At 45.9% G+C, this 27,221-nt stretch overlaps 1 protein-coding gene across 1 annotated transcript in view; it reads left to right on the top strand.

Annotated features, from left to right (window-relative positions):
• CERS6 (ceramide synthase 6) overlaps positions 1 to 27,221 on the top strand; it is a 350,340-nt gene that overhangs the window by 134,016 nt on the left and 189,103 nt on the right. The window contains exon 3 of the mRNA XM_075317290.1: positions 1,603 to 1,733. Coding sequence (XP_075173405.1) covers positions 1,603 to 1,733 — 131 coding nt within the window. The remainder of the gene's footprint in view (positions 1 to 1,602; positions 1,734 to 27,221) is intronic.

Raw genomic sequence — 27,221 nt, forward strand, 5'->3', positions numbered from 1 at the left:
CACATGCAGTATTACATTGTACTGTAAGATCAGGGCACAGAGGAATAATAATCATAAATAGGGATTATCGAATACCTCAAATATTCGGCTTTGCAAATATTTTTTGAATACCTCGCTCCTATTCGATTATTCGATGCGCAATGTAAGTCTATGGGATGCCCGAATACTTCCGAATAGTTGTTATTGGGGTTTCTCATAGACTAAAGCGGGCTTTACACGCTGCGACATCGCTAATGCGAACTCGTTGGGGTCACGGAATTCGTGACGCACATCCGGCCGCATTAGCGATGCCGTTGCGTGTAACACCGATAAGCGATTTTGCATCGTTGCAAAAACGTGCAAAATCGCTAATCGGCGACATGGGGGTCCATTCTCAAATCTCGTTACTGCAGCAGTAACGAGGTTGTTCCTCGTTCCTGCGGCAGCATACATCGCTGCGTGTGACGCCGCAGGAACGAGGACGCTTTCCTTACCTGCCTCCCGGCCGCTATGAGGAAGGAAGGAGGTGGGCGGGATGTTACGTCCCGCTCAGCTCCGCCCCTCCGCTGCTATTGGGCGGCGGTTCAGTGACGTCGCTGTGACGCCGCACGGACCGCCCCCTTAGAAAGGAGGCGGTTCGCCCGTCACAGCGACGTCGCCGGACAGGTATGTATGTGTGACCGGTCTGGGCGATGTTGTGCGGCACGGGCAGCGATTTGCCCGTGTCGCGCAACAGATGGGGGCGGCTACCCACACTAGCGATATCGGGACCGATATCGCAGTGTGTAAAGTAGCCTTTACATTGCGCATTGAATATTCGCGAAGACGAATAATCGAAGTATTCGATCATCCCTAATTGTAATATACGTCAGATACAGATGGGAATATCCAGTGCTAAATCTTACTGTATGTGCTGCGGGGATTTAACTATTCAGACAATAATAAGTGTCTCAGGATTTTAAATGTCAGAACCCCCAAAGGCTTAAAGCGTGACCGTCGTTTTATTTATTTTTTCCCAAATCAATAGTACATGTGAAAATAAGAAATATTGTAATATTACTTGTCAGAAAAATCCGCTTCTTTCTCCTGGACTTGAGGAGTCATTATCAAAATTCTCAGATACTTGGTAAAATGAGACTTCAGTGAATGAAGAGCTTCCTATTACTGAAATAGGAGAGATGACAGTTGGTGCTCGTAAAGTGCTATGGAGAACCTGCAGCAGAATGTCTGTGTCTGCTTTTAACTGCTCACCCTCCATAGAATTATAAAAGCACCAACTGTCATCTCCTTTCATTGTAATGGGAAAAATGTAGCTTCACTGAAGACACATTTTACCTATGAATTGAAAATGGATGATCAGTCCAGGAGAAGAAAGAAGCAGATTTCTCTAATAAGATATATTACAAAGTAGCTTATTTTTATGTGTACTTTTTATTTATAATATAAAAATTTAAAACAAAGGTTACTCTTTAAATGGGTAACAGCTTCTGACCTGCAGTAAAATGCAGTACCAACCCTAGGCAGACGGATCCCAATGCTGATATTTCTTCATCCATTCTTGTATATACAATACATTCAGTTTATATGATTATTATTTTTTCTCTCCCAATTTTAACTTGGCAGCACCCTGATGAAAAAAGACTAGAAGGACTTTCCAAGCAGCTGGACTGGGATGTACGCAATATTCAGCGCTGGTTTCGTCAGAGAAGAAATCAAGAAAAGCCGAGTACCCTGACACGATTCTGCGAGAGCATGTATGTATCTGCATCTCATACCTTTATAGCTATCATCACTCTAATTCTTATGGTAATTTGGAATATAGTTTTATTTACAGCACATCTCCATTATTCCACCCACTTAGGGGGCTCATTTATCTCAGGATATCTGTGGAAATTAATGACCATATTTTTCGTTTTATAAGACGCACCGGATTATAAGACGCACCCCAAATTTAGAGATAAAAAAAGGTAAAAAAAATGTGGGGTCCGTTTTAGAATCTGGTGGTGTCTTATGGGGCAGTTATGGTGGCAGCGATGGTGGATTGGGGTCACAAGAGGCAGGTGCGGGGCTGGAGTACAGCGATGCTTTGTGCAGTGCTGAGGGGGGCCCAGTTGTTCACTGTGAGCTGCGCATCTGTGTAAGGGCAGTGGGCGCTGCTCTGTGCCAGGGCATCAGGTGCTGCTCTGTGCCGGGGCATCAGGTGCTGCTCTGTGCCGGGGCATCAGGTGCTGCTCTGTGCCGGGGCAGTGGGTGATGCTCTGTGCCGGGGCAGTGGGTGATGCTCTGTGCCGGGGCAGTGGGTGATACTCTGTGCCGGGGCAGTGGGTGATGCTCTGTGCCGGGGCAGTGGGTGATGCTCTGTGCTGGGGCAGTGGTTGATGCTCTGTGCCGGGGCAGTGGGTAATGCTCTGTGCCGGGGCAGTGGGTGATGCTCTGTGCCGGGGCAGTGGGTGATGCTCTGTGCCGGGGCAGTGGGTGATGCTCTGTGCCGGGGCAGTGGGTGATGCTCTGTGCCGGGGCAGTGGGTGATGCTCTGTACCGGGGCAGTGGGTGATGCTCTGTGTCGGGGCACTGGGTGATGCTCTGTGCCAGGGCAGCTGACACTGCTCTGTGCTGGTGCTCGCTGCAGGTGGTGAGGCACTGGTTATTCTGAAGTTGTTGGCGGTGTGGGCTTCAAAGAAATGGTGTCCGGAGTCGGCATGTGCACAGATGGGAGTTTAAGCCGAAAGCTCCATCTGCGCCATTATTTGAAGCCCTTACCGCCAACATCTTAAGAATGGCTCGTGCCTCAGTGCCCACCACTCAGAGCCTCGCCGCCCGCTGCACAGAGCCTCGCTGCCCGCTGCACAGAGTCTCGCTGCCCACCTCATAGAACCGCACAGAGCCTCACTGCCCGCTGCACAGAGCCTTGCTGCCCATTGCATAGAGCCTCGCTTCCTGATGCACAGAGCCTCGCCATCCGCTGCACAGAGCCGCACAGAGCCTCGCGGCACAGAGCAGCGCTGCAGAGAGCAGCGCCCGCAGCACGGTGCACTGCATTGCCCCTGCCTCGTGTGACCCCTCTCCACCCCCCCCCCCCGGTAAGCTGCATTCGGATTTTAAGACGCACCCCTCATTTTCCTCACAAATTTTTGGGAGGAAAAGTGCGTCTTATAATCCGTAAAATATGGTAACCATTTTCTGACTTTGGTTGCTTGTAATCTAGAATTATTCTATGTATATGATGATGGAATTTAGTTCTTTATGCACCGATCCCACAGTTAATCAGAGAGCAAGTAGATTTGCAGTGTAAAGCATGGTGTAGTGGCAGAACAGCAAATCACAGAATCTTATGAGACAAGAAATATGGTAGATAAGATCCCACGATAGCTTTGACTCGATGTACATAACGTACATGTAGCACCCAGGGGGAAGGTGGTCCAGGTCGGGTCTTGTACCTGTTTACTTGTCACCGTGGCGGTGCGGAGGTCTGGGATGTTGCGGTGGTCTGCCCGGTTCCGTGCTCCGAGGTGTACACCAATAGAAGGGGAATAGGAGGTGGATGTTTGTCATGACGCCACCTGCGGTACGCGGCCAGGGATTAGCTGCCGCTGCTGTCGCTGTCCTCCAGGGCGGATGGTAATAGCAGCTAAGATGGTATTGCTCCCCACAGGTGGAGCGGACCCCGAGGAGGATTATGAGGGGAGTAGTAGTAAAGGTGGTGGCCGTTGGCGCCAAGGTGTGGGGCGCCGGTAATAAGAGTCCGAGTCGGCTGCTGCGCTTCTAGGTGCCTTTACTCATAGTTCTTTAAGTAACCCGGTCGCTGCCGCAGTAGCACTGGTCACCGCTGTGATGGGCCCCGTCGATCTCGGATAAGTTGGAAGAAGCCACCGGTGTTTGGAAAATGGTCTTTGTCAGAGTTGCCCCTCCAGCAGTGAGGGACCTGGGCTGAGCGTTCCACTCCAAGCCTGAAAGAAATACATGAAGAGAAGATGGTGATGACGTGTCCCAGTGCTGATGTCCCAAGTAGACTGACTGAAGATTGTGTGAGTTGCTCATACTTCTACCCCAAGTGGAACCCGGCCCCCAGGTGGTTGTGACCGGGAAATTCCCATGCTTAGTGATGGCCACCTCCCTACCTACCCTAGTCCAATTCCCCAGTGAGAAGGCTCCTAAGCTGTATGTAAAGTGTGAATGTGGAACACCGGTGGTTAACCCCCTCCTTACCTCGAGGCGAATACCGCACCTTAACTGAGATGCAATACTCTGTGGCGACTGGAGCAGCAGGGGCGCCACATACACATCCAATCTAAAATATGCAATTCCATAATTTACCCACTGGTAGACACAAACGGAAAAGGGTCCCTGTGCAAGAACAATATATGGGACCTTTGCAGCCCAAACGCTCCTCAAAATGCACAAGTCTGCCCAGTTTGGAGGTGACAATGGGCTCCCTTTACCTCTTGGGTCCCTAGGTGGCTGTACAGTTTGCACCAATGATATCTCCACCCTTGCATTTAGCCCTTAAGTCACATTGATGTTTTTTTACATCAAAGGTTGCCTTACATAAAGGCACTATGGCATAAAATCGAGTTATGATGATCATATGGGCATATGGGCTGTGAGGTAGCGACCACCAATATGGTAAATGGTCGCTATATGTCGCAGTGGAGAAGGTCGCTGCGATATTAAACTGAAGAGGTTGCTATGGGACTTGTAGTTCCACAAAGGCTTCTTTCTGCATATAAGGGCCAGGTTCCCTTTAATAATCCCAGTGTGCTGTGCAGGTCTGGAGAATCACAGGCCTCCACATGTGGGTGTGTCCAGTCTGATTTAGGAGACTCAGTGTGTGTTCTGCAGAGTGTGAGAGCAGAGCAGGGAGCTCTGGGTGTATCAGCCTGTGTGGAGGCTGAACATGGGGCTCTGGAATTCAGTCTGGGTTTAGACTAGAAGTTTTGTGCAAGCCAGGCTGGTTAGTGCTGTGGCTACTGGACCATAGCTCTCCTGGAGTGGAGAGACAGACAGGAGTCTGCAGAGTGTCTCTGGGTTCTTGGTAGGAGCCACAGCAAGTGTTGTTCCCTGGCAGGAGCCAGTGTGTACAGGCGCCACACTTCCAATAGAGACCGTATTGGACTGGAAGCCCACGGTATGTGGTTGTGCTATGTTTTTGCCTTAAGCCAGGAGACGCCTGTTATGTTTAATGTTTTTTTATGAAGATACTGTGTCGTCCTGTGACCTTGCCTATGCCTACCTGAGCTAATCCTCACAGGGCACAGAAGCTGTGCTCATGAGATCAATAGAAGGTGCCTATACTGTAACAGACAACCACAATTCTGCTGTAATGGCCTGGATCAGAGGTTTCTCCAATCCTAGTCATTTCATTCCTTAGATTGCTGCATTTAAAAAGATTGACACTAAGAAGTTACCATGCCAAGTTTGGGAGTCTAAGAGTTTTTCTTAATAAGAGTATCAAGCTGGCGTAAGAAGACGTATAAGCCATTGAAAGCTTGTCTGGGAATTTAATCATTAATCAGCCTCTTCAGAAACTAAGAGGACTCTCTACAAGGAGAAATGTCCCCCCATTGACCTCCAGTCAAGGGCTTCTCACCTAGCTAAGATCTCCTGCTTTGCACTGAGGATGGGTAATTACCCGAAAACACATCTGAAAAGGGCATTTCTGGTTTGGCTTCTTATCCTAAGTCATGTGGCAAGTCTTGTTAAAGGATCAATATTGCTTTTTAGGATTGCTACATCCAATAGGTGGCACCAGAGATCAAGTTCTCTTCCTTTCAAAGAGGCTATTCGCATATCGCAAGCTTATAAGAATAATGAAAAAGCAAAGAGGGTCTTAGTGTTAAAGAAATGAAATATTTTTTTCTTTTTCCATTGTTTAAAAAAAGAAATATAAATTAAAAATAAAATAAAATAATAAAAAAATACACATAGGACACGGTTGTGATTATGATAAATTATATGTATACCCAGAGAAGGATTTCCCAATAAGGTCAGCCTAGGTCAAGGCCTAGGGCGCAGCAGTCAGGGGGGCTTATATGCAGAAGAAATAACCAAATATTTATACATTTTCAGTATTATTTTGAAAAGGCCATATAATATGTTGTTTTTGAAATTTACATCCACATACATGAAATAAACCGAGCGGTACATTTACGTCTCCATCTCTACAGCTTGCACTGTCTTGATTAGTTACAGGGGCAGCGCTGCAGTTACTTACTACAGTGTCGCCGCCCTCTGAAAATGTCCTGGATCGAGGGTGATAGAGGTTGTGGGAGATGTGAGTGCAGCGCCGGCTCTCTGCTTCTATCTCTGCCTCCGCTGTAGCTAATGGCTAAGAAAGTTAAATAAATACCAATTTGTGTCCCCACAAGGAGATATATACAAATGGAAGTATATAATAATGACTAATCTCCAAAATCGAGTCAGGCTACTACGTCAAGGCGAAACCAAGAAAAATGTAGCCAAAAGACAATACAATGATAAAATAGAGTTTTTATTAAAGATCAAAGTAAAAACAATATAAGCAAGGGAAAGTAATGAAAAAAGTGTTGAGGCACCACAAGACCCAGCAGATGGGTTGCAAGCAGAGAACCAATAAGTTATATAAGAATATTGATAAATATTACATTCCAATTAACTGTCCCCAACATGGGTATAACAGTAATTAAATAGGTATAATTCTCAAACTAAACATGTAGTATGGTTTCCTGTTTGCATAATGCTAAAGGACATAAACACAGGCATAGAAAGCCATAAGGCATACCAGAAAAAATCTCATCATAGGGGTAAAATACCTGTCGCCATTAGCCACTGCTGAGCCACACCAACACGTGTTTCGGCCGTAGCCTTCGTCACACCTCCCTATGATGGGATTTTTTCTGGTTTCCATATAGTGAACGCGGTGAATAAAATAGCTCAAAAACCATAGTGCTTTGGCGCTTTTTTGAGATTTTTCCGCATTTGGATTTTTTTTTTGCCGTTTTTCAGTTCACTATATGGTAAAACTTATGGTTTAATTTAAAAGTACAGCTCATTCCTCAAAAAATGAGCCCTCACATGACCATATGGACTAAAAAATAAAAAAGGTTACGTGTCTCGGAAGAAGAATGGCGGAAAAAAAAAAAAGGAAAGCGAAAAAATCGGCCGGTCGTGAAGGGGTTAATATACAAGAAGGATGTGGCCATATCTCAGGAATGGAGAGGAGCAGGAACAAAGGAAAAACACCGTCAGATTCAGGAAAAGAAACAATATATTTATAGTAAATGAAAATTCCTCTTTAAAAAAAAGAATTCCCTGAAACACAGAATGGCTATTTTTGGGGGCAGTTTAAGCCCTCCGTGACTTTATTGGATCCATCGGAGCCCCTGAGGTTTCTTGCGGTCTGTGTCCAATTCACAGCTCGGAGTCTTCTGCCTCATTTATGGATGTGGCAATGAATTCTGAAAATTGAGGCCAATATAAGCAATTACAGCACTCCAATCAGTATATGCGGGAATTGCTAATTATGCATTTCTCCTGATATATTCCTCTAAAGGCAGAACTCAAGCTTTAAATAAAAATTAGTTTCCTCTTTCCGTGCTTTGGCCCGGCCCAGTTTAATTAAATTAAAGGATAGAGGTTTTTTGCCCACTGCTGCCAGTGCACGAAGCATTCAGTCAATTTTAATGTGAAATTACTAATTGGTTTTGAGCATCAACTAGAACCATATTATTAAAAGCAGATGGCATGTCCAGTTTTATAGCATATTTTGTGTGATGGACTACATTGTTAATTAAGTAACATGACACGCCATTGCTATAATAGCCTTTATTTATTGAGCCATACTGGCAGATCAGATGTGGGGTAGGAGTCTGTGCTAAGTAGAGCATCAGACGTGTCAATCCATTTAATATAAATGATCATTACATCACTGTTTGGTATATTCATAAAAGGGAATTATAGGAACGCAGATCTATAAAGACTAATTCCATTGACACCTTTATATCTTCTATCTGTTGCTGCATTGATGCAAAATCAACATTTTTATGCATACACAAATTAGTCATACCAGGTGTCAATCAATTTAATATAAACATTCATAACATCATTGCATGGTATATTTATAAAAGGGAATTAAAGGAACGCAGATCTATAAAGGCTAAACCCATTGAGACCTTTATATTGTCTATCTGTTGCTACATTTCTGCAAAATTATAATTTTAATGCATATATAAATTAGGCATACCAGGTTTCAATGAATTTAACATAAACTTTCATAACATCATTGCAAGGTGTATTCATAAATGAGTATTCTAGGAATTCAGATCTATAAAGACTAAATCCATTGTCATCTTTATATCTTCTATCTGTTGCTGAATTCCTGCAAAATTAGCATTTTATTGCATGTATAAATTAGGCATACGAGGCATCAGTTAATTTAATATAAACGTTCATAACATCATTGCAAGGTGTATTCACAAAAGGACATTATAGGAATGCAGATAAATAAAGACTAAATCCATTGACATCTTCTTTATATCTTGTATCTTTTGCAGCATTCCTGCAAAATCAACAATTTAATGCATACACAAATTAGGCATACAAGGTGTCAATCAATTTAATATAAACATTCATAACATCATTGCATGGTATATTTATAAAAGGGAATTAAAGGAACACAGATCTATAAAGACTTAACCCATTGACACCTTTATATTGTCTATCTGTTGCTGTATTCCTGCAAAATCAGCATTTTAGTGAATATATAAATTAGGCATACGAGATGTCAATCAATTTAATATAAATGTTCATAACATCACTGCGAGGTGTATTCATAAAAGGGCATTATAGAAATGCAATTCCATAAAGACTAAATCCATTGACACTTTTCTATCTTCTATCTGTTGCTGTATTTCTGCAAAATTAGCATTTTATTGCATGTATAAATTAGGCATACGAGGCATCAGTCAATTTTATCTAAACGTTCATAACATCATTGCAAGGTGTATTCATAAATGGGTATTATAGGAATGCAGATCTATAAAGACTAAAGGCTGCTTTACACGCTATGACATTGCTAATGGGATGTCGTTGGGGTCACGGAATTGGTGACGCACATCCGGCCGCTTTAGCGATGTCGTTGTGTGTGACACCTATGAGCGATTTTGAATCGTCGCAAAAACGTTCAAAATCGCTCATCGGTGACATGGGGGTCCATTCTCAATTATCGTTGCTGCTGAAGGCACGATGTAGTTCGTCGTTCCTGCGGCAGCACACATCGCTATGTGTGACACCGCAGGAATGAGGAACCTCACCGTACCTGCGTCCCGCCCGCAATGAGGAAGGAAGTAGGTGGGCGGGATGTTCGTCCCGCTCATCTCCGCCCCTCCACTTTGATTGGGCGGCCGCTTAGTGACGTCGCAGTGACGCCGAACGAACTGCCCCCTTAGAAAGGAAACGGTTCGCCGGCCAGAGCGACGTTGGTAAGGTTGGCAGGTAAGTAGTGTGACGGGTCCGTGCGATGTTATGCGCCACGGGCAGCAATTTGCCCGTGACGCACAACCGATGGGGGCGGGTATGCACGCTAGCGATCTCGCTAGCGAGATCACAGCGTGTAAAGCGGCCTTAAATCCATTGTCATCTTTATATCTTCTATCTGTTGCTGAATTCCTGCAAAATTAGCATTTTATTGCATTTATAAATTAGGCATATGAGGCATCAGTCAATTTAAGATAAACGTTCATAACATCATTGCAAGGTATATTCATAAAAGGACATTATAGGAATGCAGATAAAGACTAAATCTATTGACATCTTTATATCTTGTATCTGTTGCTGCATTCCTGCAAAATCAACATTTTAATGCATACACAAATTAGGCATACCAGGTGTCGATCAATTTAATATAAACATTCATAACATCATTGCGTGGTATATTTATAAAAGGGAGTTAAAGAAACACAGATCTATAAAGACGTAACCCATTGACACCTTTATGTTGTCTACCTGTTACTGCATTTGTGCAAAATCAGCATTTTAATGCATTTGCACATTAGGCAATAATTTATTAATCCAGACCGTCGATGAGGGGATGTGGTGAAGTCAAACTTATCTGATTCATGAAGTGGTGCCCACCTATTCATGAATCTGGAGAGTGTGGCTAGTGGCATGCGCCACCGTGCGCAACATCAGAAATGTTACTCCAGAGTGATATTTCTGGCATGCAGAAGACTACAGCTTGTCATGAGTTAGCCGAGTTATGGCATCACACTCCTGGCCTGCGCCAGCTTCTCCTATTTTGGTAAAGCTAAGAGACACTAGTGTGAAAACACCAAAAATTGCAATAATTTGGTGCAACTCCAAGTTGCAACTTTTTGTCGTAAAAGCTTTCATGTATCAGGGTTTATGTGTGACAGAGCACCTAACAAGCCTCTGCCACCCAAGATTGGATCCCATTCATAACATCATTGCATGGTATATTTATAAAAGGGAATTAAAGGAACACAGATCTATAAAGACTTAACCCATTGACACCTTTATTTTGTCTATCTGTTGCTGTATTCCTGCAAAATCAGCAATCCTGCAATTAGCTTCGTAGGGAAATCATACAATGAGCAATCAATAAACGCACTGTAATTTAATCTCGTTGTACAAGTGTTTGGTGGACATTCTTGTAGGCACCGAGTTCTGAAGAGTGTTTTCCTTCAGTTCATAACATGGTGCATCCATTATACATTAGGGCAGACTTTGGAGAAAGTTTCTCTCTAGAAATACATTGAATATTGTTATGTGTATCAGTAAGTTGCATTTGCTTTTCCTTAAAGGAGTTTCCCCACAACCAATGTTCATTGTAAAGTTTATTTTACGCAATAGATCTTGGAATAATAATAATTTTCACAATTGGATGTGTTTAAAAAAAAAATGTTCCTGTGCTGAGATCTTATATACCGTATTTTTCGGTTTATAAGACGCGCTGGATTATAAGACGCACCCCAAATTCAGAGGAGCAAAATAGGGAAAAATAATTTTTAATGTTAAAATGAGGGTCTGTCTTATAATTCTAGTGTGCCTTATAATATCTAACCGGGGGGAGCGGCGGTGGTAGAGCGGCTCAATAGGGTCACAGGAGGCAGGGTCGGCGATGCTGCGGGCTTAGAGGAGGGGGTGTTGTGGCTCAGGAGGGTCAGTGGATGGAGGGTTGACAATACTGCGGGCTCGGGGGTATCAAGGCGGTGGCGGGTGCCATTGATCTGCAGCTACAAGCTCCATTGAACTGCAGGCCCCATTGAACTGTGAGCTCCATTGAAGTGCTGGTAGTTGTTGCGATGGACTTCAAGAAAATGGACGTGGAGGTGGCATGTGTGCAGATTGGCCTCCACGGCCATTTTCGTGAAGTCCATCGCATACCACCGGCAGTTCAATGGAGCCTGCAGTTCAATGGAGTCTCTAGCCCACTTGCATATTAATTGCACCTGCCGCCACAACACCCCCGAGCCGGCAGTATCGCCGCCCCTCTGTTCTCTGACCCTCATGAGCCACTCTACTGCTGTGACACCCCCTCTTCTGATCCCTCAGTATCGCGCCCCTGTCTCCTGTGATCACACTCCACCACCGTCGCCTCGGTAAGCCATATCTGGATTATAAGACACACACCCATTTTCCCCTGAGTTTTGGGGGGAAAATGTACACCTTATAATCTGGAAAATGTAGTATGTGTCCCTGCTATGTACTGTATAATTTCTGTGTCTGACTGTACAGGCATGTGGTCCGATCATACCACTTCTTCTGGGATGGGGAAGAAACAAAAAAGTATACAGACATTATAGCAGGGAATCATAGATGATTCTTTTTGTGAGGTAAAACATTTCCTTGCCTGTTTTTAAAAAAAGTTGTACGTTAAAGAAAGAATTATTTATGATCCCGTGCTATAATGTCTTTATACTCTTTTTCGTCCTCCCCGGCCCAGGAAATGTGGTATGATCAGACCATGTCCCTGTACGTTCAGACACAGCCATTACACAGTACACAGCAAGGACACATATATAAGATCATCTCAGCACAGGAACATTTTTTTTTTTTTTTTAAACACATCCAATTGTGGAAATTATTATTATTCCATGATCTATTAATTAAAATTAACTTTATTTTTGTGGGAAAACCCCTTTAACTTAAATCCTGCTTTACTGCTGTTAGTAACATATTACTGCCATCCTTGGCTTGACAGTTTTATATATTTTTATATAGAGGCATAAATGCATTGCAGACGCTGAGCAGAGAAACGACATGCAAATGGATAAAAAGCAATTATTTAAGTACAACAATTGTGCGTCTTAAGTGCAGATACGGCGCAGTCGTTTCGGTGCGTTTTATCATCTGAGAGCCAGGGAAGATTTGAGAAATTGGAGATAAGTGACTTCACATCAGAGCGGGATAAAACCCCTTGACTTTCAATGGAGCATGCAGTGAACAGCTAAACCGTGTGTCAAATGTCCGTTCAAGCAGAGACAGAGGCCTTATTAAACGAGCATTATATCAGAGCGGATGCTTAGAGGGGATGTCGTTTACTGCATGGAGTAAGCCCTATCAATGAATTACAACACGGCGGCAAATAAATAGATTTTTTTTCTCCCTTTGATTCAAGTTTGAAAAGATTCTTACATTTTTATATATTCATTATTTATTATTTAAATATAAAATATTGATGTCCTATCATAAGGGTAAGTCCATGAATGTTTGATTATATGAGGTCCAATGTCTACAACCTCTGCCGAATGCAGTATTAACAGCTCCTGTTACGATTTATGCAGGAACAGCGCCGACATAGAATGGTGGTCATGCCAGGTACTGCAGCTTCATGATTCTGCTATTGTCATCCTGGGGGTTTATCCACTCCATATAAAAATAACCTAATACACCAGTAAGCTAATGGATTCTCTATATAGAGTTCCTAATCTTTGATATAGACATAATTGTTAAAGGGGTTAATAATGGCTCAGTGGTTAGCACTGGGGTCCTCGGTTCAAATCCCACCAAGGACAACATCTGCAAGGAGTTTGTATGTTCTCCCTGTGTTTGTGTGGGTTTCCTCCCACACTCCAAAAACATACAGATAGGGACTCTAGATTGTGAGCCCCAATGGGGACAGTGTTGCCAATGTATGTAAAGCTGTGGAATTAATAGCGCAATATAAATTAATAAATATTATTATAATATAATAATATTTATGTAGCGCTATTAATTCCACAGCGCTTTATATACATCAGCAACACTGTCCCCATTGGAGCTCACAATCTAAATTCCCTATCAGTATGCTTTTTGGCATGTGGGAGCAAGTCGGAGGACACCCACACAAACACGGGGAGAACCTGCTGGCGATTTTGCGGCTTCCGCTGCCATCACGTAGGCAGAGCGGCAGCTTCTCTTCCACTCTGCTCTGTTGATGGGGCATGATTACCAATGTCATGCTGATTAACAGCCAACTCCCCACTGCCGAATTGCAGGAAGCCTTCTATCAATCAGCATGAGTCATCAACAGAGCAAACCCGAAGAAGAATAGCTGCTCTGTTGACACGGAGCAGCTAAATTGCCAGCAGGGGCGGTTTGACTGACAGGTAGTTGCCTCTGTTAGCAAAGACCCGTCTGTTAATTTTTATGCCCATAGTAAAAAATAAAGTCCTGGACAACCCCTTTGATAATAAAATAATATATAGTAAACTTAGGCTCCCCCTAGTGGTGGTTGAAGAAAGTGAAAATGTTATCATTTAAAGAAAGAGTTTTGTGTTGCTGGGCAATATCCTTTGGTGAATAAAATCCTATAAAATTACACCTACTATTATACTTTAAAGGGAATTTGTTAGGTGATTTTGTAGTAAAATCCTTGGTATCTTTAAATAGGGCTTAAGGAGACCTTTCAGGATCAGTAAGTTTTATTTTTCTACCTTATCCTGTTATCTTGTTGTAAGCTCTGTAGCATTCAGTGTCTCTTGCACACTAGTCAAGTGTTTGAAAATACAATTTGCATGTTCACTGCTTCCCTCTCCCACCTCGCAGTGCATTTACTATCACTGCTGAGAGGTGGGAGGGAGTATGGGTGGGGGCAGCAGTGCAAATTAAGTCCAGATTTACTTTCACTGATGCCAGCGCAAAAAGGTGGCAGGAGGGAGCAGGGCATATGCAGTTTGCATTTACATATGCTTTACTAGTTACTAAATCCCACTGAATTCTGTGGAGCTTACAACAAGATAACAGGATAATGTACAGCAATAAAATTTACTGATCCTGAAATGGCTCCTTAAGCTATATTATAAAATAACATTAGTATTGCACTAGAAAATCACCTGACAGATTCCCTTTTGAAGTATAATAGTAAGGCTGGGGCCACACGGGGATCTACTGTGATCCCCTCGCATGACACTCGGTTCACGCTGGCAGCACAGCATAGCCGAGTGCCATGCGAGTGTCCCTGCGACTGAGCTTAGGGGCCACACTCAAAATGTAAAAGGGAGTATTTACAAGGGATTTGGTATAGTTTGTGACACCACCTATGGTGTGCGGTAATTGGGAGTACCGCCGCTGCTGTTGGGAGTACCCAGGCTGATGGAGTGGGGCAGCTAGGTGACTTTGCCCTCCACGGGTAGCGGTAGGCCCCGGGACTCTGGATGGTGATGCAGGGACGTAGCGCAGGGGTCAGTCTGGTACTCACTCAGCAATGAAGCAGACGCTGACAACAGGGTAAACCAAGTCTCTGGGTGCCGCTGCTTCTCAAGGGGAGCTCGTCCGGGTCCCGTCCCCTGCAGTGTTGCTGGTGGTCTGTAACCTGCTCCTGGCACTTGATTTTAGAGTGTCTGTTGTGGTTCGGTAGCTTGGAGCTATCTGGGCCCCATTCCCTACTGTGACTAAGTGGAGGAGCCTGCTCTCAGGGCTCACACTTGGGATTTCAGTGGGCTGCTTGCTAGGAAAGCCCTATCCCCCTCATTGCACTAGTTCCCCGATTCTGGAGCTAGTGGGAACAGTCCATAAAGGCCCCATTCTCCTCAGGTTAATTGCCGGGTTGCCTGAAGCTTCTCCCCGATCTAGGGTCCGTGTACCCCGTCGTGCCTTCAGTCCCAGACCGGTGATTAGGCCCAGGCTGCTGATTGTCCTCCCTGACAGGTCCTAGGCACCTAGCCTCAATCCCCTGCGACCGGGGGTCCGACTCCTCTAGGTCCAGACCACCGTCTGCGACCTAGTTTTCCTCTCCCCTGGGAGCTCCAACTACCAGCTTCCTCAGAGCTCCTCACAGCTCAATGGTCACCACAGAACTGAGACCTCCCACCTCCCTGCCTGACCCCTAGGTGGGCGACCCTATTTCTGCTTAAGCGGCGCACTGGTGTACCTGACAGGTGTGGTGCAAAGTGTATCTAGCATTTGTGAATGGTGATGGAGGCAGCACTGCAGGATGGAGACCCAGAACTATGGGGGGTCGAATACCGCACGGGTAGGATAGCTTGTGCACTACCCTGTGACGACCTGAATAGTCCAGGGGCGTCACACCTCTGCTGTAATAAAGGTAAAAACTACAGAACCCCTTAGATTCTGCTAAACATAATGGCCAGCGCCAATCCAGACATGCGAGCATGCAATGAACTGACAAAGTATTACAACAATTGCTATCCGTGCAGTAAACAAGGACATAATATGGTGATGGGACTATGGCCACTTTTTTTTGTTAGACAACCCCTTAAAATACTTGGAGCAGACCTTTTAATCTATAATGCATTTTTAGATGTGAATAATATATTTTTAAAACAAATAATATTGTTTTATTAGCAAAAGATGTATTTGGTACAACAAATCAGTGAGTAATAATTCTGTCATTGCTCCGTTTTTCACAGAAGATTATAAAACCTATCACTTCTCATCTCAGTCTGCTTTATAGTCAAATGCTTTTGCAATCATGTATTGCTTTATATTACCCTGAAGCTACAATATATTAATGCTGCTTAATTTAATTTACAGTATCATTTCAGGACGGGAAATGACTTATAGTAGCAAAATTATTCCAGTTTTATTACATTCTCAAATGAAGATAAAATGCAGCTGTATGTCATCTCTTCATCTACAGTTCTTACTATTGCAAATAAAGACTAATATTCATGCCTCTGATTTGGACTGATTTACAGATCATTTAGGTAATGCATAAATAAATAAATGGAGTGGGCAAGTAGAATGTGCATGTATTTATCTCAATCTCTATCCTTGTCTATCTGTTTATCCATCTATCTATCCAAAGAAAGGGAGTCCTCTATTAATTCTTCTGCAAATTTACTCCGGCTATCAGGTCAAAAGGAGCCTTAAGGGGGCTTTACACGCAGCGACATGGCTAGCGATATCGCTGGTGAAAGCACCCGCCCCCGTCGTTTGTGCGTCACGGGCAAATCGCTGCCCGTGGCGCACAATATTGTTCGGAGCCATCACACGGACTTACCTGCCTAGCGACGTCGCTGTGTCCGGCGAACCGCCTCCTTTCTAAGGGGGCGGTTCCTGCGGCGTCACAGCAACGTCACACGGCAGCCGTCCAATAGAAGCGGAGGGGCGGAGATGAGTGGGACGTAACATCCCGCCCACCTCCTTTCTTCCGCATTGCCCGCAGCCACAGGTAAGCTGCAGTTCGTCGTTCCCGAGGTGTCACACAGAGCGAAGTGTGCTGCCTCGGGAACGATGAACAACCTGCGAGATCCACAATCAACGATTTGTTAAAACGGAACGACGTGTCAACGATGGACGATAAGGTGAGTATTTTCCATTGTTAACGGTTGTTCCTTGCTGTCACACGCAACGACGTCGATAACGATGCAGGATGTGCGTCACAGAATCTGTGACCCCGGCGATATATCGTTAGATATGTCGCTGCGTGTGACGGGGGCTTTAGCCTTCAATTTTTAACCCCTGTACAGAGATCTGGACTTCCACAGGCATCCTGGGTTGAGTGCATGGAGTAGATGCTGGCCAATGGAGCAGGCTGGCAGGAAAATCTGAACCATGAGGTCAGGGATAGCAAAAGAATAGTCAAAAATATAGGATAAGGGCAAACAATAGGCTGAACAGGACCTAGTATAAACTAGCACTGGCAACTCCCTGCAGTAATAGGGGAGTTTTAGTATCATGTGGTGTTGTCCCTTAACCTATAGTAGGGAAATGATTACTCCTGCTTTACAAAATGCACCCATACTGCCAGACTGGATGGCACTATAGGTATGAGCCAAATTTGCCTCTGTGGCCTGACAGTGTCAGCACCGTCGAGAACTTCTATTAATGACATTGCCTCCAGCACAGCATAAATATAGTGAAACCTGGTGGTGGAAGCAGGCACTGTGGAGATGTGACATGGACTTCATTATTGGCTCACAAAGTGCAACACAATATACTGTAAGTTCTCTCTCTCTTTCTCTCTCTATATATATATATAATATATATAGTCAGTGGTTTTTTTGCGGCGGTACGTGCCGGTACAGTGTACCGGAAAATCTGAAGAGCGCTGAGGACCAGCACCTCTGGCTCTGTCCACATGGCTAATTTTTAAACTATACAAATTAGCCATGTGTGGAGCGGAGGCACAAGCAGAGCAGCTACAGGAGCTGCAGGACCTGCGATGATGTCACATACATGTGGGCGGAGCCATGGAGTTTTGCCCAGCGGTAAAGAAGCTGGAGAAGATGGAGGAGTGCAGGGTATGTGAGAGAGGGGTGCAGAGGGTGGCAGGCTGTGCAGGGTGAATAAGGATGCTGGGGGGATAGAGTAAGATCAGGGGTATGGAGAATTGAGAGACAAGGGGGATGGAGGATGGATAGATCAGGGGGATGGAGAATGGAGGGAGCAGGGGGATGGAGGATGGAGAGACCAGGGGGCTGGAGAATGGAGGGAGCAGGGGGGTGGAGGATGGAAGGAAAAGGGGGATGGAGAAACAGTAAAGAACGAACTTGAGACGTCGTGGCTGATGAAAATTTGGTTGGAATTTGGCGTTTCTTATAGAATACAGCCTAGGTAAGTCGAAAACCATATTTTGCAAGTGAAAAAAAAACGATTATACAGTATTAGTCATTTTTTCTTTTTCTTTTGAAATCTGAATTACATAGTTTTTGATTGAAATTAGCGTAGAGACTACAAAACTAAATAATGAGAAACAGGGCCGCACCGTCCATTGGACAAGTTGAGCAGTTTGCTCAGGCGGCACTATATTCAGGGGGGCGGCAATGCGACTGGGGGGCGGAGCTGTATGGGGACTGCCGTTTTTCGCCGCCCAGTGCCTCAACAGGTAAACCATGCACAGGATCTCCCGGCCACCTGACAGCACCCACTTCCCACTCCTCAATCTCGGCCGCCGGCGCCTGACAGCACCCCCCCCGATGCTCCTCACCTCAGAGATGCGTACCGGCAAATATTTTTTTACAAAAAAGCGCTGTATATAGTTTACACCAAAAGTTTACATACACTATCTGAAAAAGACACATCTGCATGTTTTTATCGCTATTTGACATGAAATAAGAATTAACCTTTCCCGTTTTAGGTCAATGATGAAGCAAAATTATTTATATTTTCCAAATGCCAGAATAATAAGAGAGAATGTTTTCAGGCATTTCTATTACTTTCTGCAAAGTCAAAAGTTTACATACACTAAGAGTACTATGCCTTTAAACAATATGGGACCGCCCATATGATGATGTCATGTCTTTGGAAGCTTCTGATAGGTTTATTGGCAACATCTGAATTAATTAGAGACACACCTGTGGATGTATAATGCACACCTGAAACACACTGCTTCATTGTGTAGCATCATGGGAAAGGCAAAAGAAATCAGCCAAGATCTCAGGAAAAGAATTGTGAACTTACACAAGTTTGGTTCATTCTTGGGTACAATTTCCAGATACGTGAAGATGTCGCGTTCATCTGTACAATCAATTATATGCAAATACAAACAAGATGGGAATGTCCAGCCATCAAACTGCTCAGGAGGAGATGGGTTCTGTATACTAGAGATGAACCTGCTTTGGTCAAACATGTGCATATCAATTCAAGAACAAAAGCAAAACACCTTGTGAAGATGCTGGCGGAAGCTGGTAAGATTGTGACATTATGCATAGTGAAACGAGTACTGTATCAATATAGGCTGAAAGGCCACTCTGCAAAGAAGAAGCCACTACTTCAGAAGAAACATAAAAAGACAGAATAATGGTTGCAAATGCACACATGAACAAAGATCTTAATTTTTCGAGAAGTCCTGTGATCTGATGAAACTAAAATTGAACTGTAAGACAATATTGACCATCATTACGTTTAGAGAAAAAAGGGAGAAGCTTTGAAGCCTAAGAACACCATCCCAACTGTGAAACACAAGGGTGGCAGCATCATGTTATGGGGTTGTTTTGCTGCAGGAGAGACTGGTGCGCTTCACAAAATAGATGGCATCATGAGAAAAGAAGATTATGGGGAAATACTGAAGCAACATCTCAAGACATCAGGCAGGAACTTAAAACTTAGGCAGAAATGGGTCTTCCAAATGGACAATGAATTGAAGCATAATGCCAAGCTGGTTACAAGAACAAGGTCAATATTTTGGAGTGGCCATCATAAAACCCCGATCTCAATCCTATTGAAAATTTATGGGCAAAGCTGAAAAGGCCGGTGCGAGCAAGGTGACCTACAAACATGGCTCAGTTACACCAGTTCTGGCAGGAGGAATGGGCCCAAATTCCTACCAACTATTGTGAGAAGCTTGTGGAAGAAGATCCAAACATTTGTGAAAGAATTGAAGTACAGTGAATGACTCTTCTATATATTACAGTGAGTGACTCTTCTATATATGCTAGTGTGACCCCAGCCTAAGGGGTACTTTGCACGCTGCGACATCGCAAGCCAATGCTGCGATGTCAGGCGCGATAGTCCCTGCCCCCGTCGCAGCAGCGATATCTTGAAATTGCTGGCATAGCAAACATTATCGCTACACCAGCTTCACATGCACTTACCTGCCCTGCGACGTCGCTCTGGCCGGCGACCCGCCTCCTTCCTAAGGGGGCGGGTCGTGTGGCGTCACAGCGACGTCACACGGCAGGTGGCCAATAGCAGCGGAGGGGCGGAGATGAGCAGGATGTAAACATCCCGCCCACCTTCTTCCTTTCACATTGCAGCCGGGACGCAGGTAGGAGATGTTCCTCGCTCCTGCGGCTTCACACACAGGAATGTGTGTTGCCGCAGGAACGAGGAACTACATCGTATCTGTCGGTGCACCGGCATTATGGAAATGTCGGACCCTACACTGATGATACGATAATGACGCTTTTGCGCTCGTTAATCGTATCAAAAAGGATTTGCACACTACGATATTGACTGCGACGCCGGATGTGCGTCACTTTCGATTTGACCCCACCGATATCGCACCTGCGATGACGTAGTGTGCAAAGCCCCCCTAAGGGTTCACTCACATCTGTGTATATAAAATCGCTCTGATTCTCAGCCAGAAAAGTTGGACGAGTGAAATCTATTTTGTATTTCTTATGTCATGTGAGTGCTATGTGTGATTTTTTTTTTTTTTTTTTCCTCAGCAACTTGTATTCCATAAAAATTGCATGACATATGGATGGTCTGTGTACCATCTGTTTTTTCTCACACCCATAGACTTGCATTGCTGATTTACGTCCGCTATAAGTGGCCATACTCAGCAAGCTACGTAACAACAGTTGTGAAAAAACTTACAGATCAGCAATGATTCATTGATTAACATTAAGTGCGAGAACAATGCAATTTTTCTATCGCAATGCACTCGACATATTTATACACAGATGTGAATGAATCCTTAAAGGGAACCTGTCAGGTCAAAAAAGCGTTCTGACCTACAAGCAGGAGCCTGTGTGAGCTAGTAACCCCTTCCTACCCATCCCTATGTTGTTATGTGGTGCCCTGGACAAGCCAAGGGCCACAGGTAACAACACACACACACCCCCACCCCCAGAATTTCACAGCAGTCATCCCCAGTGAGACCTGATTTCTTCCCTCGGGTTCAGAAAGACACACCAGGTGGGCGGAGTCAAGCAGATAGGCACGCCCACCGAGGAGTCTAGCTGGCCTGAGGCAAAAACCAGCTCAGACAAGTCTAGGCAGAGGAAGAGAGAGGAGGTCTGCAGAGAGGCAGACGCAGACTGGGGCCTAGGTTGGAACCTAGGTCCCTCGTGTAGCCAGTGAGGCAGACAGTAGTGGCCGTCTGCAGGAGCCAGGAAGACAGTCTTGGTGGAACCGTAGGTAGCCGGGACAGGGTAGTGGCCCGTCCGGTACCGAACCGTGGAGCCAGCTGGCAACCGGAGCACAGGAGGAGCGTACACGAAGGTGAAGGAAAGGACTTACACTACCAACCTGGGGTCAGGGGAAAAACACCGCAGCCGCCTGTGGGACCCGTCCATCCAGCCGTTTGTTTGACCAGAGACTCCGTGTAAATTACTGGCTGAGTGAGTACCACCGTGCCGTGCGGCACCGCGCTGCCCCTGCGACCCTGCACCTCACCAGGCCCCGTAACCCGACTTCCATCCCTAACCCCTCACCAGGCCCCGGGACAACCAACCCCCCTACCCACGGAGGGGAGAACCAACATCCAAGCTGCACCCTGTCATCGCTCCCGGGATCCCCATCCAGAGCAGCGGTGGTGTCACCAATCTCACCACAACCGTGGGTGGCGTCACGGACAATATCTCAAGTCCCCGGGATGCGGCCCACCGCTCGAGCCACCACCGAGCAGCAGCAGCAGCCGGACCCGAGCAGTGGGTGAGCGCAACTTGGCGTCACGAACAGGATCTTACCGCTCTGCCGTCTGGTAGAGGTGCGCCTTGTGACCGCCGGAGGTGTCCGGCCGAAAATTTTGAGAAGCCGCCATTTTGGGCGCGAAATGTCCCCGCTCGAGCGTCTTCCCGAGTAGTGGAGGCGCGAAAGCCGAAACCCCGCCCCTGTAGAGGAGGATCCGTAAAAAGACTAAGGGGGACGATGGCATCTGGCCGCATGTGAACCGCGGCTGTGGAAGCAGGGACGCCAGGACTCTGCAAGTATTTGGTTCCTGGAGCACCGCTGCACAAGATGTCACGTCCGTCCGGCACCGCTGAAACCTCAGAGCCCGTGGCCAACCCCCCCCCCCGACTGACCCGTTACCCCTGTCACCGGTAGCGGAGCTCGCAGCGTCTGTGAGGGAGGGCCCAGGCCTTACCTTCGTCACCGCCCTGCCACCGGTCCTGGCTTCCATCCTGGTCGCACCGCTGATGACGACGGCCCCGGCAGTCCGCCCGGCCGCGACGGAGATGACGACGGCTCTGGCAGTCCGCCCGGCCGCAACGGCAGCGAAGTACCCATCCCGTTAACGAATCTGGGCAGCCTGGTTCTGGACTGGGGTCAAGGGGTGCTGCCCATTTCTTAGGGGCAGCATCAGGGCCAGGTTGTTTGGGTGGGTGACTGAAGGACCCGTTCCGTTGTTACTATTAAAAGTGTATTGTTGTTGCAATGGTTGAGGTGATATGCCTCCCATAAGGGAAGTTGTATGAAAAAAAAAAAAAAATGCATGTGTGAAAATGGTTTAAAAAAAAAAAAAGATTTATTCTTTTTCAGTTCGTGAAAAATAAAACCGGTGATGGACGGGCAGCCCGCGGACGGTCTGCATTTTACTAAGGGGGAATGTGGTGCCCTGGACAAGCCAGGGGCCACAGGTAACAACACACACACACCCCCACCCCCAGCAGTTCACAGCAGTCATCCCCAGTGAGACCTGATTTCTTCCCTCGGGTTCAGACAGACACACCAGGTGGGCGGAGTCAAGCAGATAGGCACGCCCACCGAGGAGTCTAGCTGGCCTGAGGCAAAAACCAGCTCAGACAAGTCCAGGCAGAGGAAGAGAGAGGAGGTCTGCAGAGAGGCAGACGCAGACTGGGGCCTAGGTTGGAACCTAGGTCCCTCGTGTAGCCAGTGAGGCAGACGGTAGTGGCTGTCTGCAGGAGCCGGGAAGACAGTCTTGGTGGAACTGTAGGTAGCCGGGACAGGGTAGTGGCCCATCCGGTACCGAACCGGGGAGCCAGCTGGAAACCGGAGCACAGGAGGAGCGTACACGAAGGTGAAGGAAAGGACTTACACTACCAACCTGGGGTCAGGGGAAAAACACTGCAGCCGCCTGTGGGACCCGTCCATTCAGCCGTTTGTTTGACCAGAGACTCCGTGTAAATTACTGGCTGAGTGAGTATCACCGTGCCGTGCGGCACCGCGCTGCCCCTGCGACCCTGCACCTCACCAGGCCCCGTAACCCGACTTACATCCCTAACCCCTCACCAGGCCCCGGGACAACCAACCCCCCTACCCACGGAGGGGAGAACCAACATCCAAGCTGCACCCTGTCATCGCTCCCGGGATCCCCATCCAGCGCAGCGGTGGTGTCACAACCTCACCACAACCGTGGGTGGCGTCACGGACAATATCCCTAAACCAAACCACCCCCTTTCACTCACGGGCGAGGAGCGCCGCTCGAGTCCCTGGGATCTGGCCCACCGCTCGAGCCACCGACCGAGCGAACAGCAGCAGCAGCCGGACCCGAGCAGTGGGTGAGCGCAGTGTCCCCTCCTCCGCCCGCAACAGTTATATTGTGTAATATGAAAGTAATAAAATAACGTTTTATTACTTTCATATTTCCTATGTAAATAGCATAGGTCTCTAGCCCCATGGACATCTCATCACCCTGTGGGCGTCTACATGGTTTCCACGGTATCACGCTCCTGTGCATACGCAGTGCGCGTCAGAAGCCGACCAGCAAACACCATGATGAGGCGGCGAGAATGGTAAGCGCACGCACACGCGAGATTCTAAAGTAGTGACGTGACGTCGCTGATGTAAATCCGTGGTATCACGCCCGCAGGGGCGTGATACCATGGAAAGCATGTAGATGCTCACAGGCCGATGAGATGCCCATAGGGCTAGAGACCCTGTCATTTACATAGGAAATATGAAAGTAATAAAACTTTATTTTATTACTTTCATATTAACAATATAACAACACAGGAATGGGTAGGAAGGGGTTAATAGCTCACACAGGCTCCTGCTTGCAGGTTAGAACGCTTTTTTGACCTGACAGGTTCCCTTTAAGCTGAGAGTTTGCCTTTTAAGCCAATATTGATTATAAAACATTATCTTGAATATTTCTTGATAAACACCTAAAATGCTAAAACTTGTGTAAAGCAGGCTTTACACACTACAATATATCGAACGATGTGTCGGCGGGGTCAAGTCGTAAGTGACGCACATCCGGCATAGTTAGTGATATTGTAGTGTGTGAAACCTACGTGCGATTGCAATTGAACGATTAAACATTGATCGCATGCACATCGTTCAAAACCTAAAAATTGAACGTCCCGAGGTACCACACATCACAGTGTGTGACACCCCGGGAACGATGAACTGCAGCTTACCTGCGTCCCGCAGCTCCCGCCGGCAATGCGGAAGGAAGGAGGTGGGCGGGATGTTTACGTCCCGCTCAGCTCCGCCCCTCCGCTTCTATTGGCCGGCTGCCGTGTGACGTCGCTGTGACGCCGAACGTCCCTCCTCCTTCAGGAAGAGGATGTTCGCCGCCCACAGCAACGTCGTATGGTAGGTAAGTACGTGTGACGGCAATTAATCGTTTGTGCGACACGGTCAACAAATTGAACGTGCCGCACATACGATGGGGGCGGGTCACATCACATACGATATCGTATGCTTAATCGTAATGTGTAAAGCAGGCTTTACAGTAAAATTATTTCTGGACCTATCTGTATTTCCAAGATTCAGACTGTTTTACCGCGTGTCAGAAAGCATATATAACACAGTAAAGTTATATTTACATGTGTAATAGTTGTTGAGTCTTCTGTGCAGAATTTCCCCATTGACTTGCATTAGATGCGGAGATTCCGCAGGTATACAATGCAGATCTGTTTTTGGTGCGCTTACGAGACAGAAACATGTCTAAAAGACATGTAATTCGCTTGTAAGAATGACAATGCCAGGAATCTGCAAACACAAGACAGCTTTATAGGATAACACACCAAACACAGACAAAAACCGCAGTCAAAAATATGCAAGTAAGCTAAACGCCACTTTACATGCTGCGACATCGCTAGCCGATGCTAGCGATGTGGAGCGTGATAGCACCCGCCGCCATAGCAAGGCCGATATGTGGTGATCGCTGCCGTAGCGAACATTATCGCTACGGCAGCGTCACATGCACATACCTGCCCTGCGACGTCGCTATGACCGGCGAACCGCCTCCTTTCTAAGGGGGCGGTTCGTTCAGCGTCACAGCGACGTCACTAAGCGGCTGCCCAATCAAAGCGGAGGGGCGAAGATGAGAGGGACGAACATGCCGCCCACCTCCTTCCTTCCTCATTGTGGGCGGGCGCAGGTAAGGAAAGGTTCCTCGTTCCTGCGGTGTCACACGTAGCGATGTATGCTGCTGCAGGAACGACGAACTACATCGTTACTGGAACAGCAATGATATTTGAGAAGAGGAGGGCATGTCCCCGATTAGCGATTTTGAACATTTTTGCGACGATTCAAAATCGCTAATAGGTGTCACATGCAACGATGTCACCTAAAGCGGCCGGATGTGCGTCACAAAATCCGTGACCCCAACGACATCGCTTTAGCGATCTCGTAGCGTGTAAAGCCACCTTAAGGTGTGGAGATGATGCAGGAATTCTGCAGCGTCAAAAACTCAACAGTTACTGATTGTAGGAACGTAGCCTTGGAATACAGTGTTCTTCTATAGTTTTACAGCTCTACCCTATTAGTTCTTCCTCTTTTGTCTTTTAGTGTTGAGCTATAGGGAGAGTTTTGAAGCACAAAATTGAGAGATTCACAAAATGGTAATGTGCTATCTGCTAGTGGGAGTGAGATTTTGTATTATCTCTTAACGGGAATGTGTCATGAGAATCTGACCTTTTGTTTCAATAAGGATTTTTATGTTAAATACATTCTTTTTTTCATTTGCAATTTTTTGGTTTCCCATATCACAATCTTTATAGTAAAAAAATAGAAATTTTCATACTTGCCACTGGGCTTGTTTAGACTCCATCCTATTTTTTCAGGAAATGCACATATACATTAGCAGCAGTGAACAGACTCACACTATCTTTTGTATTGAGGCATCTAATGGGCGTGTGCAAAGATGACTGTGTAGAGAGAAGGAGCAGTGTCAGCTGTGACATCGCCCATTGTAATTGGTAGAAATATGAAACAACAGGAAGTATGAGACTAAAATATCCCAGTGGCCAGTGTGAAAATTGTTTACAAAATGTCACACTAGGTATGGGGAAGTACCAAGCGAAAGACAAAGGGAAAGGGAAGGGAAACCCTGTGTCTAGGGAAGGGCAAGATGGTGACCCCTGGCCAAGCCTATTGCTGGGTCCTCGGTTCCATCAATGCCCTAGATAGGTTCTGCACCTATGCGCCGAGCTGGATACCTGGCCCTAGGCTGACCCTGATCTGGGCCCTAGGTAGGGAGCGGATTGGATGATCTCTTCTTCAACCCCAGTAGGCACTAAAGGACACATAGGGATAACAATCAGGAAAACAACAAACAACTCATCTCTAGTTGTGTCAGGGAGAGAAACTGAAATAACCACCAAGATTTCCCTGATGCATGCAAGCCGCCTGCTTGCACTGAAGACTTAATAAAGATGTATCAAACATCACCAGCACCGAGGAATAGCAAGTGAAGCGATATATAGACAAGGAAAATATCGATGAACTGCAGCTGATAGGCTGAACAATGCTCCAGGTTCCGAAAGGGAAAAGGATGAAAACCAAGCAGGAATGATATAAACTCCAGAAGTAGCTTATGCAGCCAAACACTGTGACCTTCTATAGCCGGACACCACAGGACTGTCTGTCACCCGTGACACAAATTTTATTTTTTCTTAATGTTATAAAAACAAAAAAATTGACAGAAGTTTTTAAAAATACATGTAACCCAAACCCTGATTTGATCAATAAGGACATTTTCTAATGACACATTCCCTTGACATGCTACTGGACTATCAGCATCATTTCTGGACTATATGATGGAACGATTACATTTTTTTCTCATTTCTCCTCTATCAAACAGTAATTTATAGCAAGTTATAATTTTATTCATAATCTGAGTGATATGAAAGTCTTGTGTTCTGTGGGTCGTGTCCTGTACTTATTAATAAATGTGAGCAGAAGAGAAATATTACCAGGGAAAGCGCTTGTAGATTGATATTAAA

The sequence above is a fragment of the Anomaloglossus baeobatrachus genome, chromosome 7 (assembly GCF_048569485.1).
Source record: "Anomaloglossus baeobatrachus isolate aAnoBae1 chromosome 7, aAnoBae1.hap1, whole genome shotgun sequence".
Lineage (NCBI taxonomy): Eukaryota > Metazoa > Chordata > Amphibia > Anura > Aromobatidae > Anomaloglossus > Anomaloglossus baeobatrachus.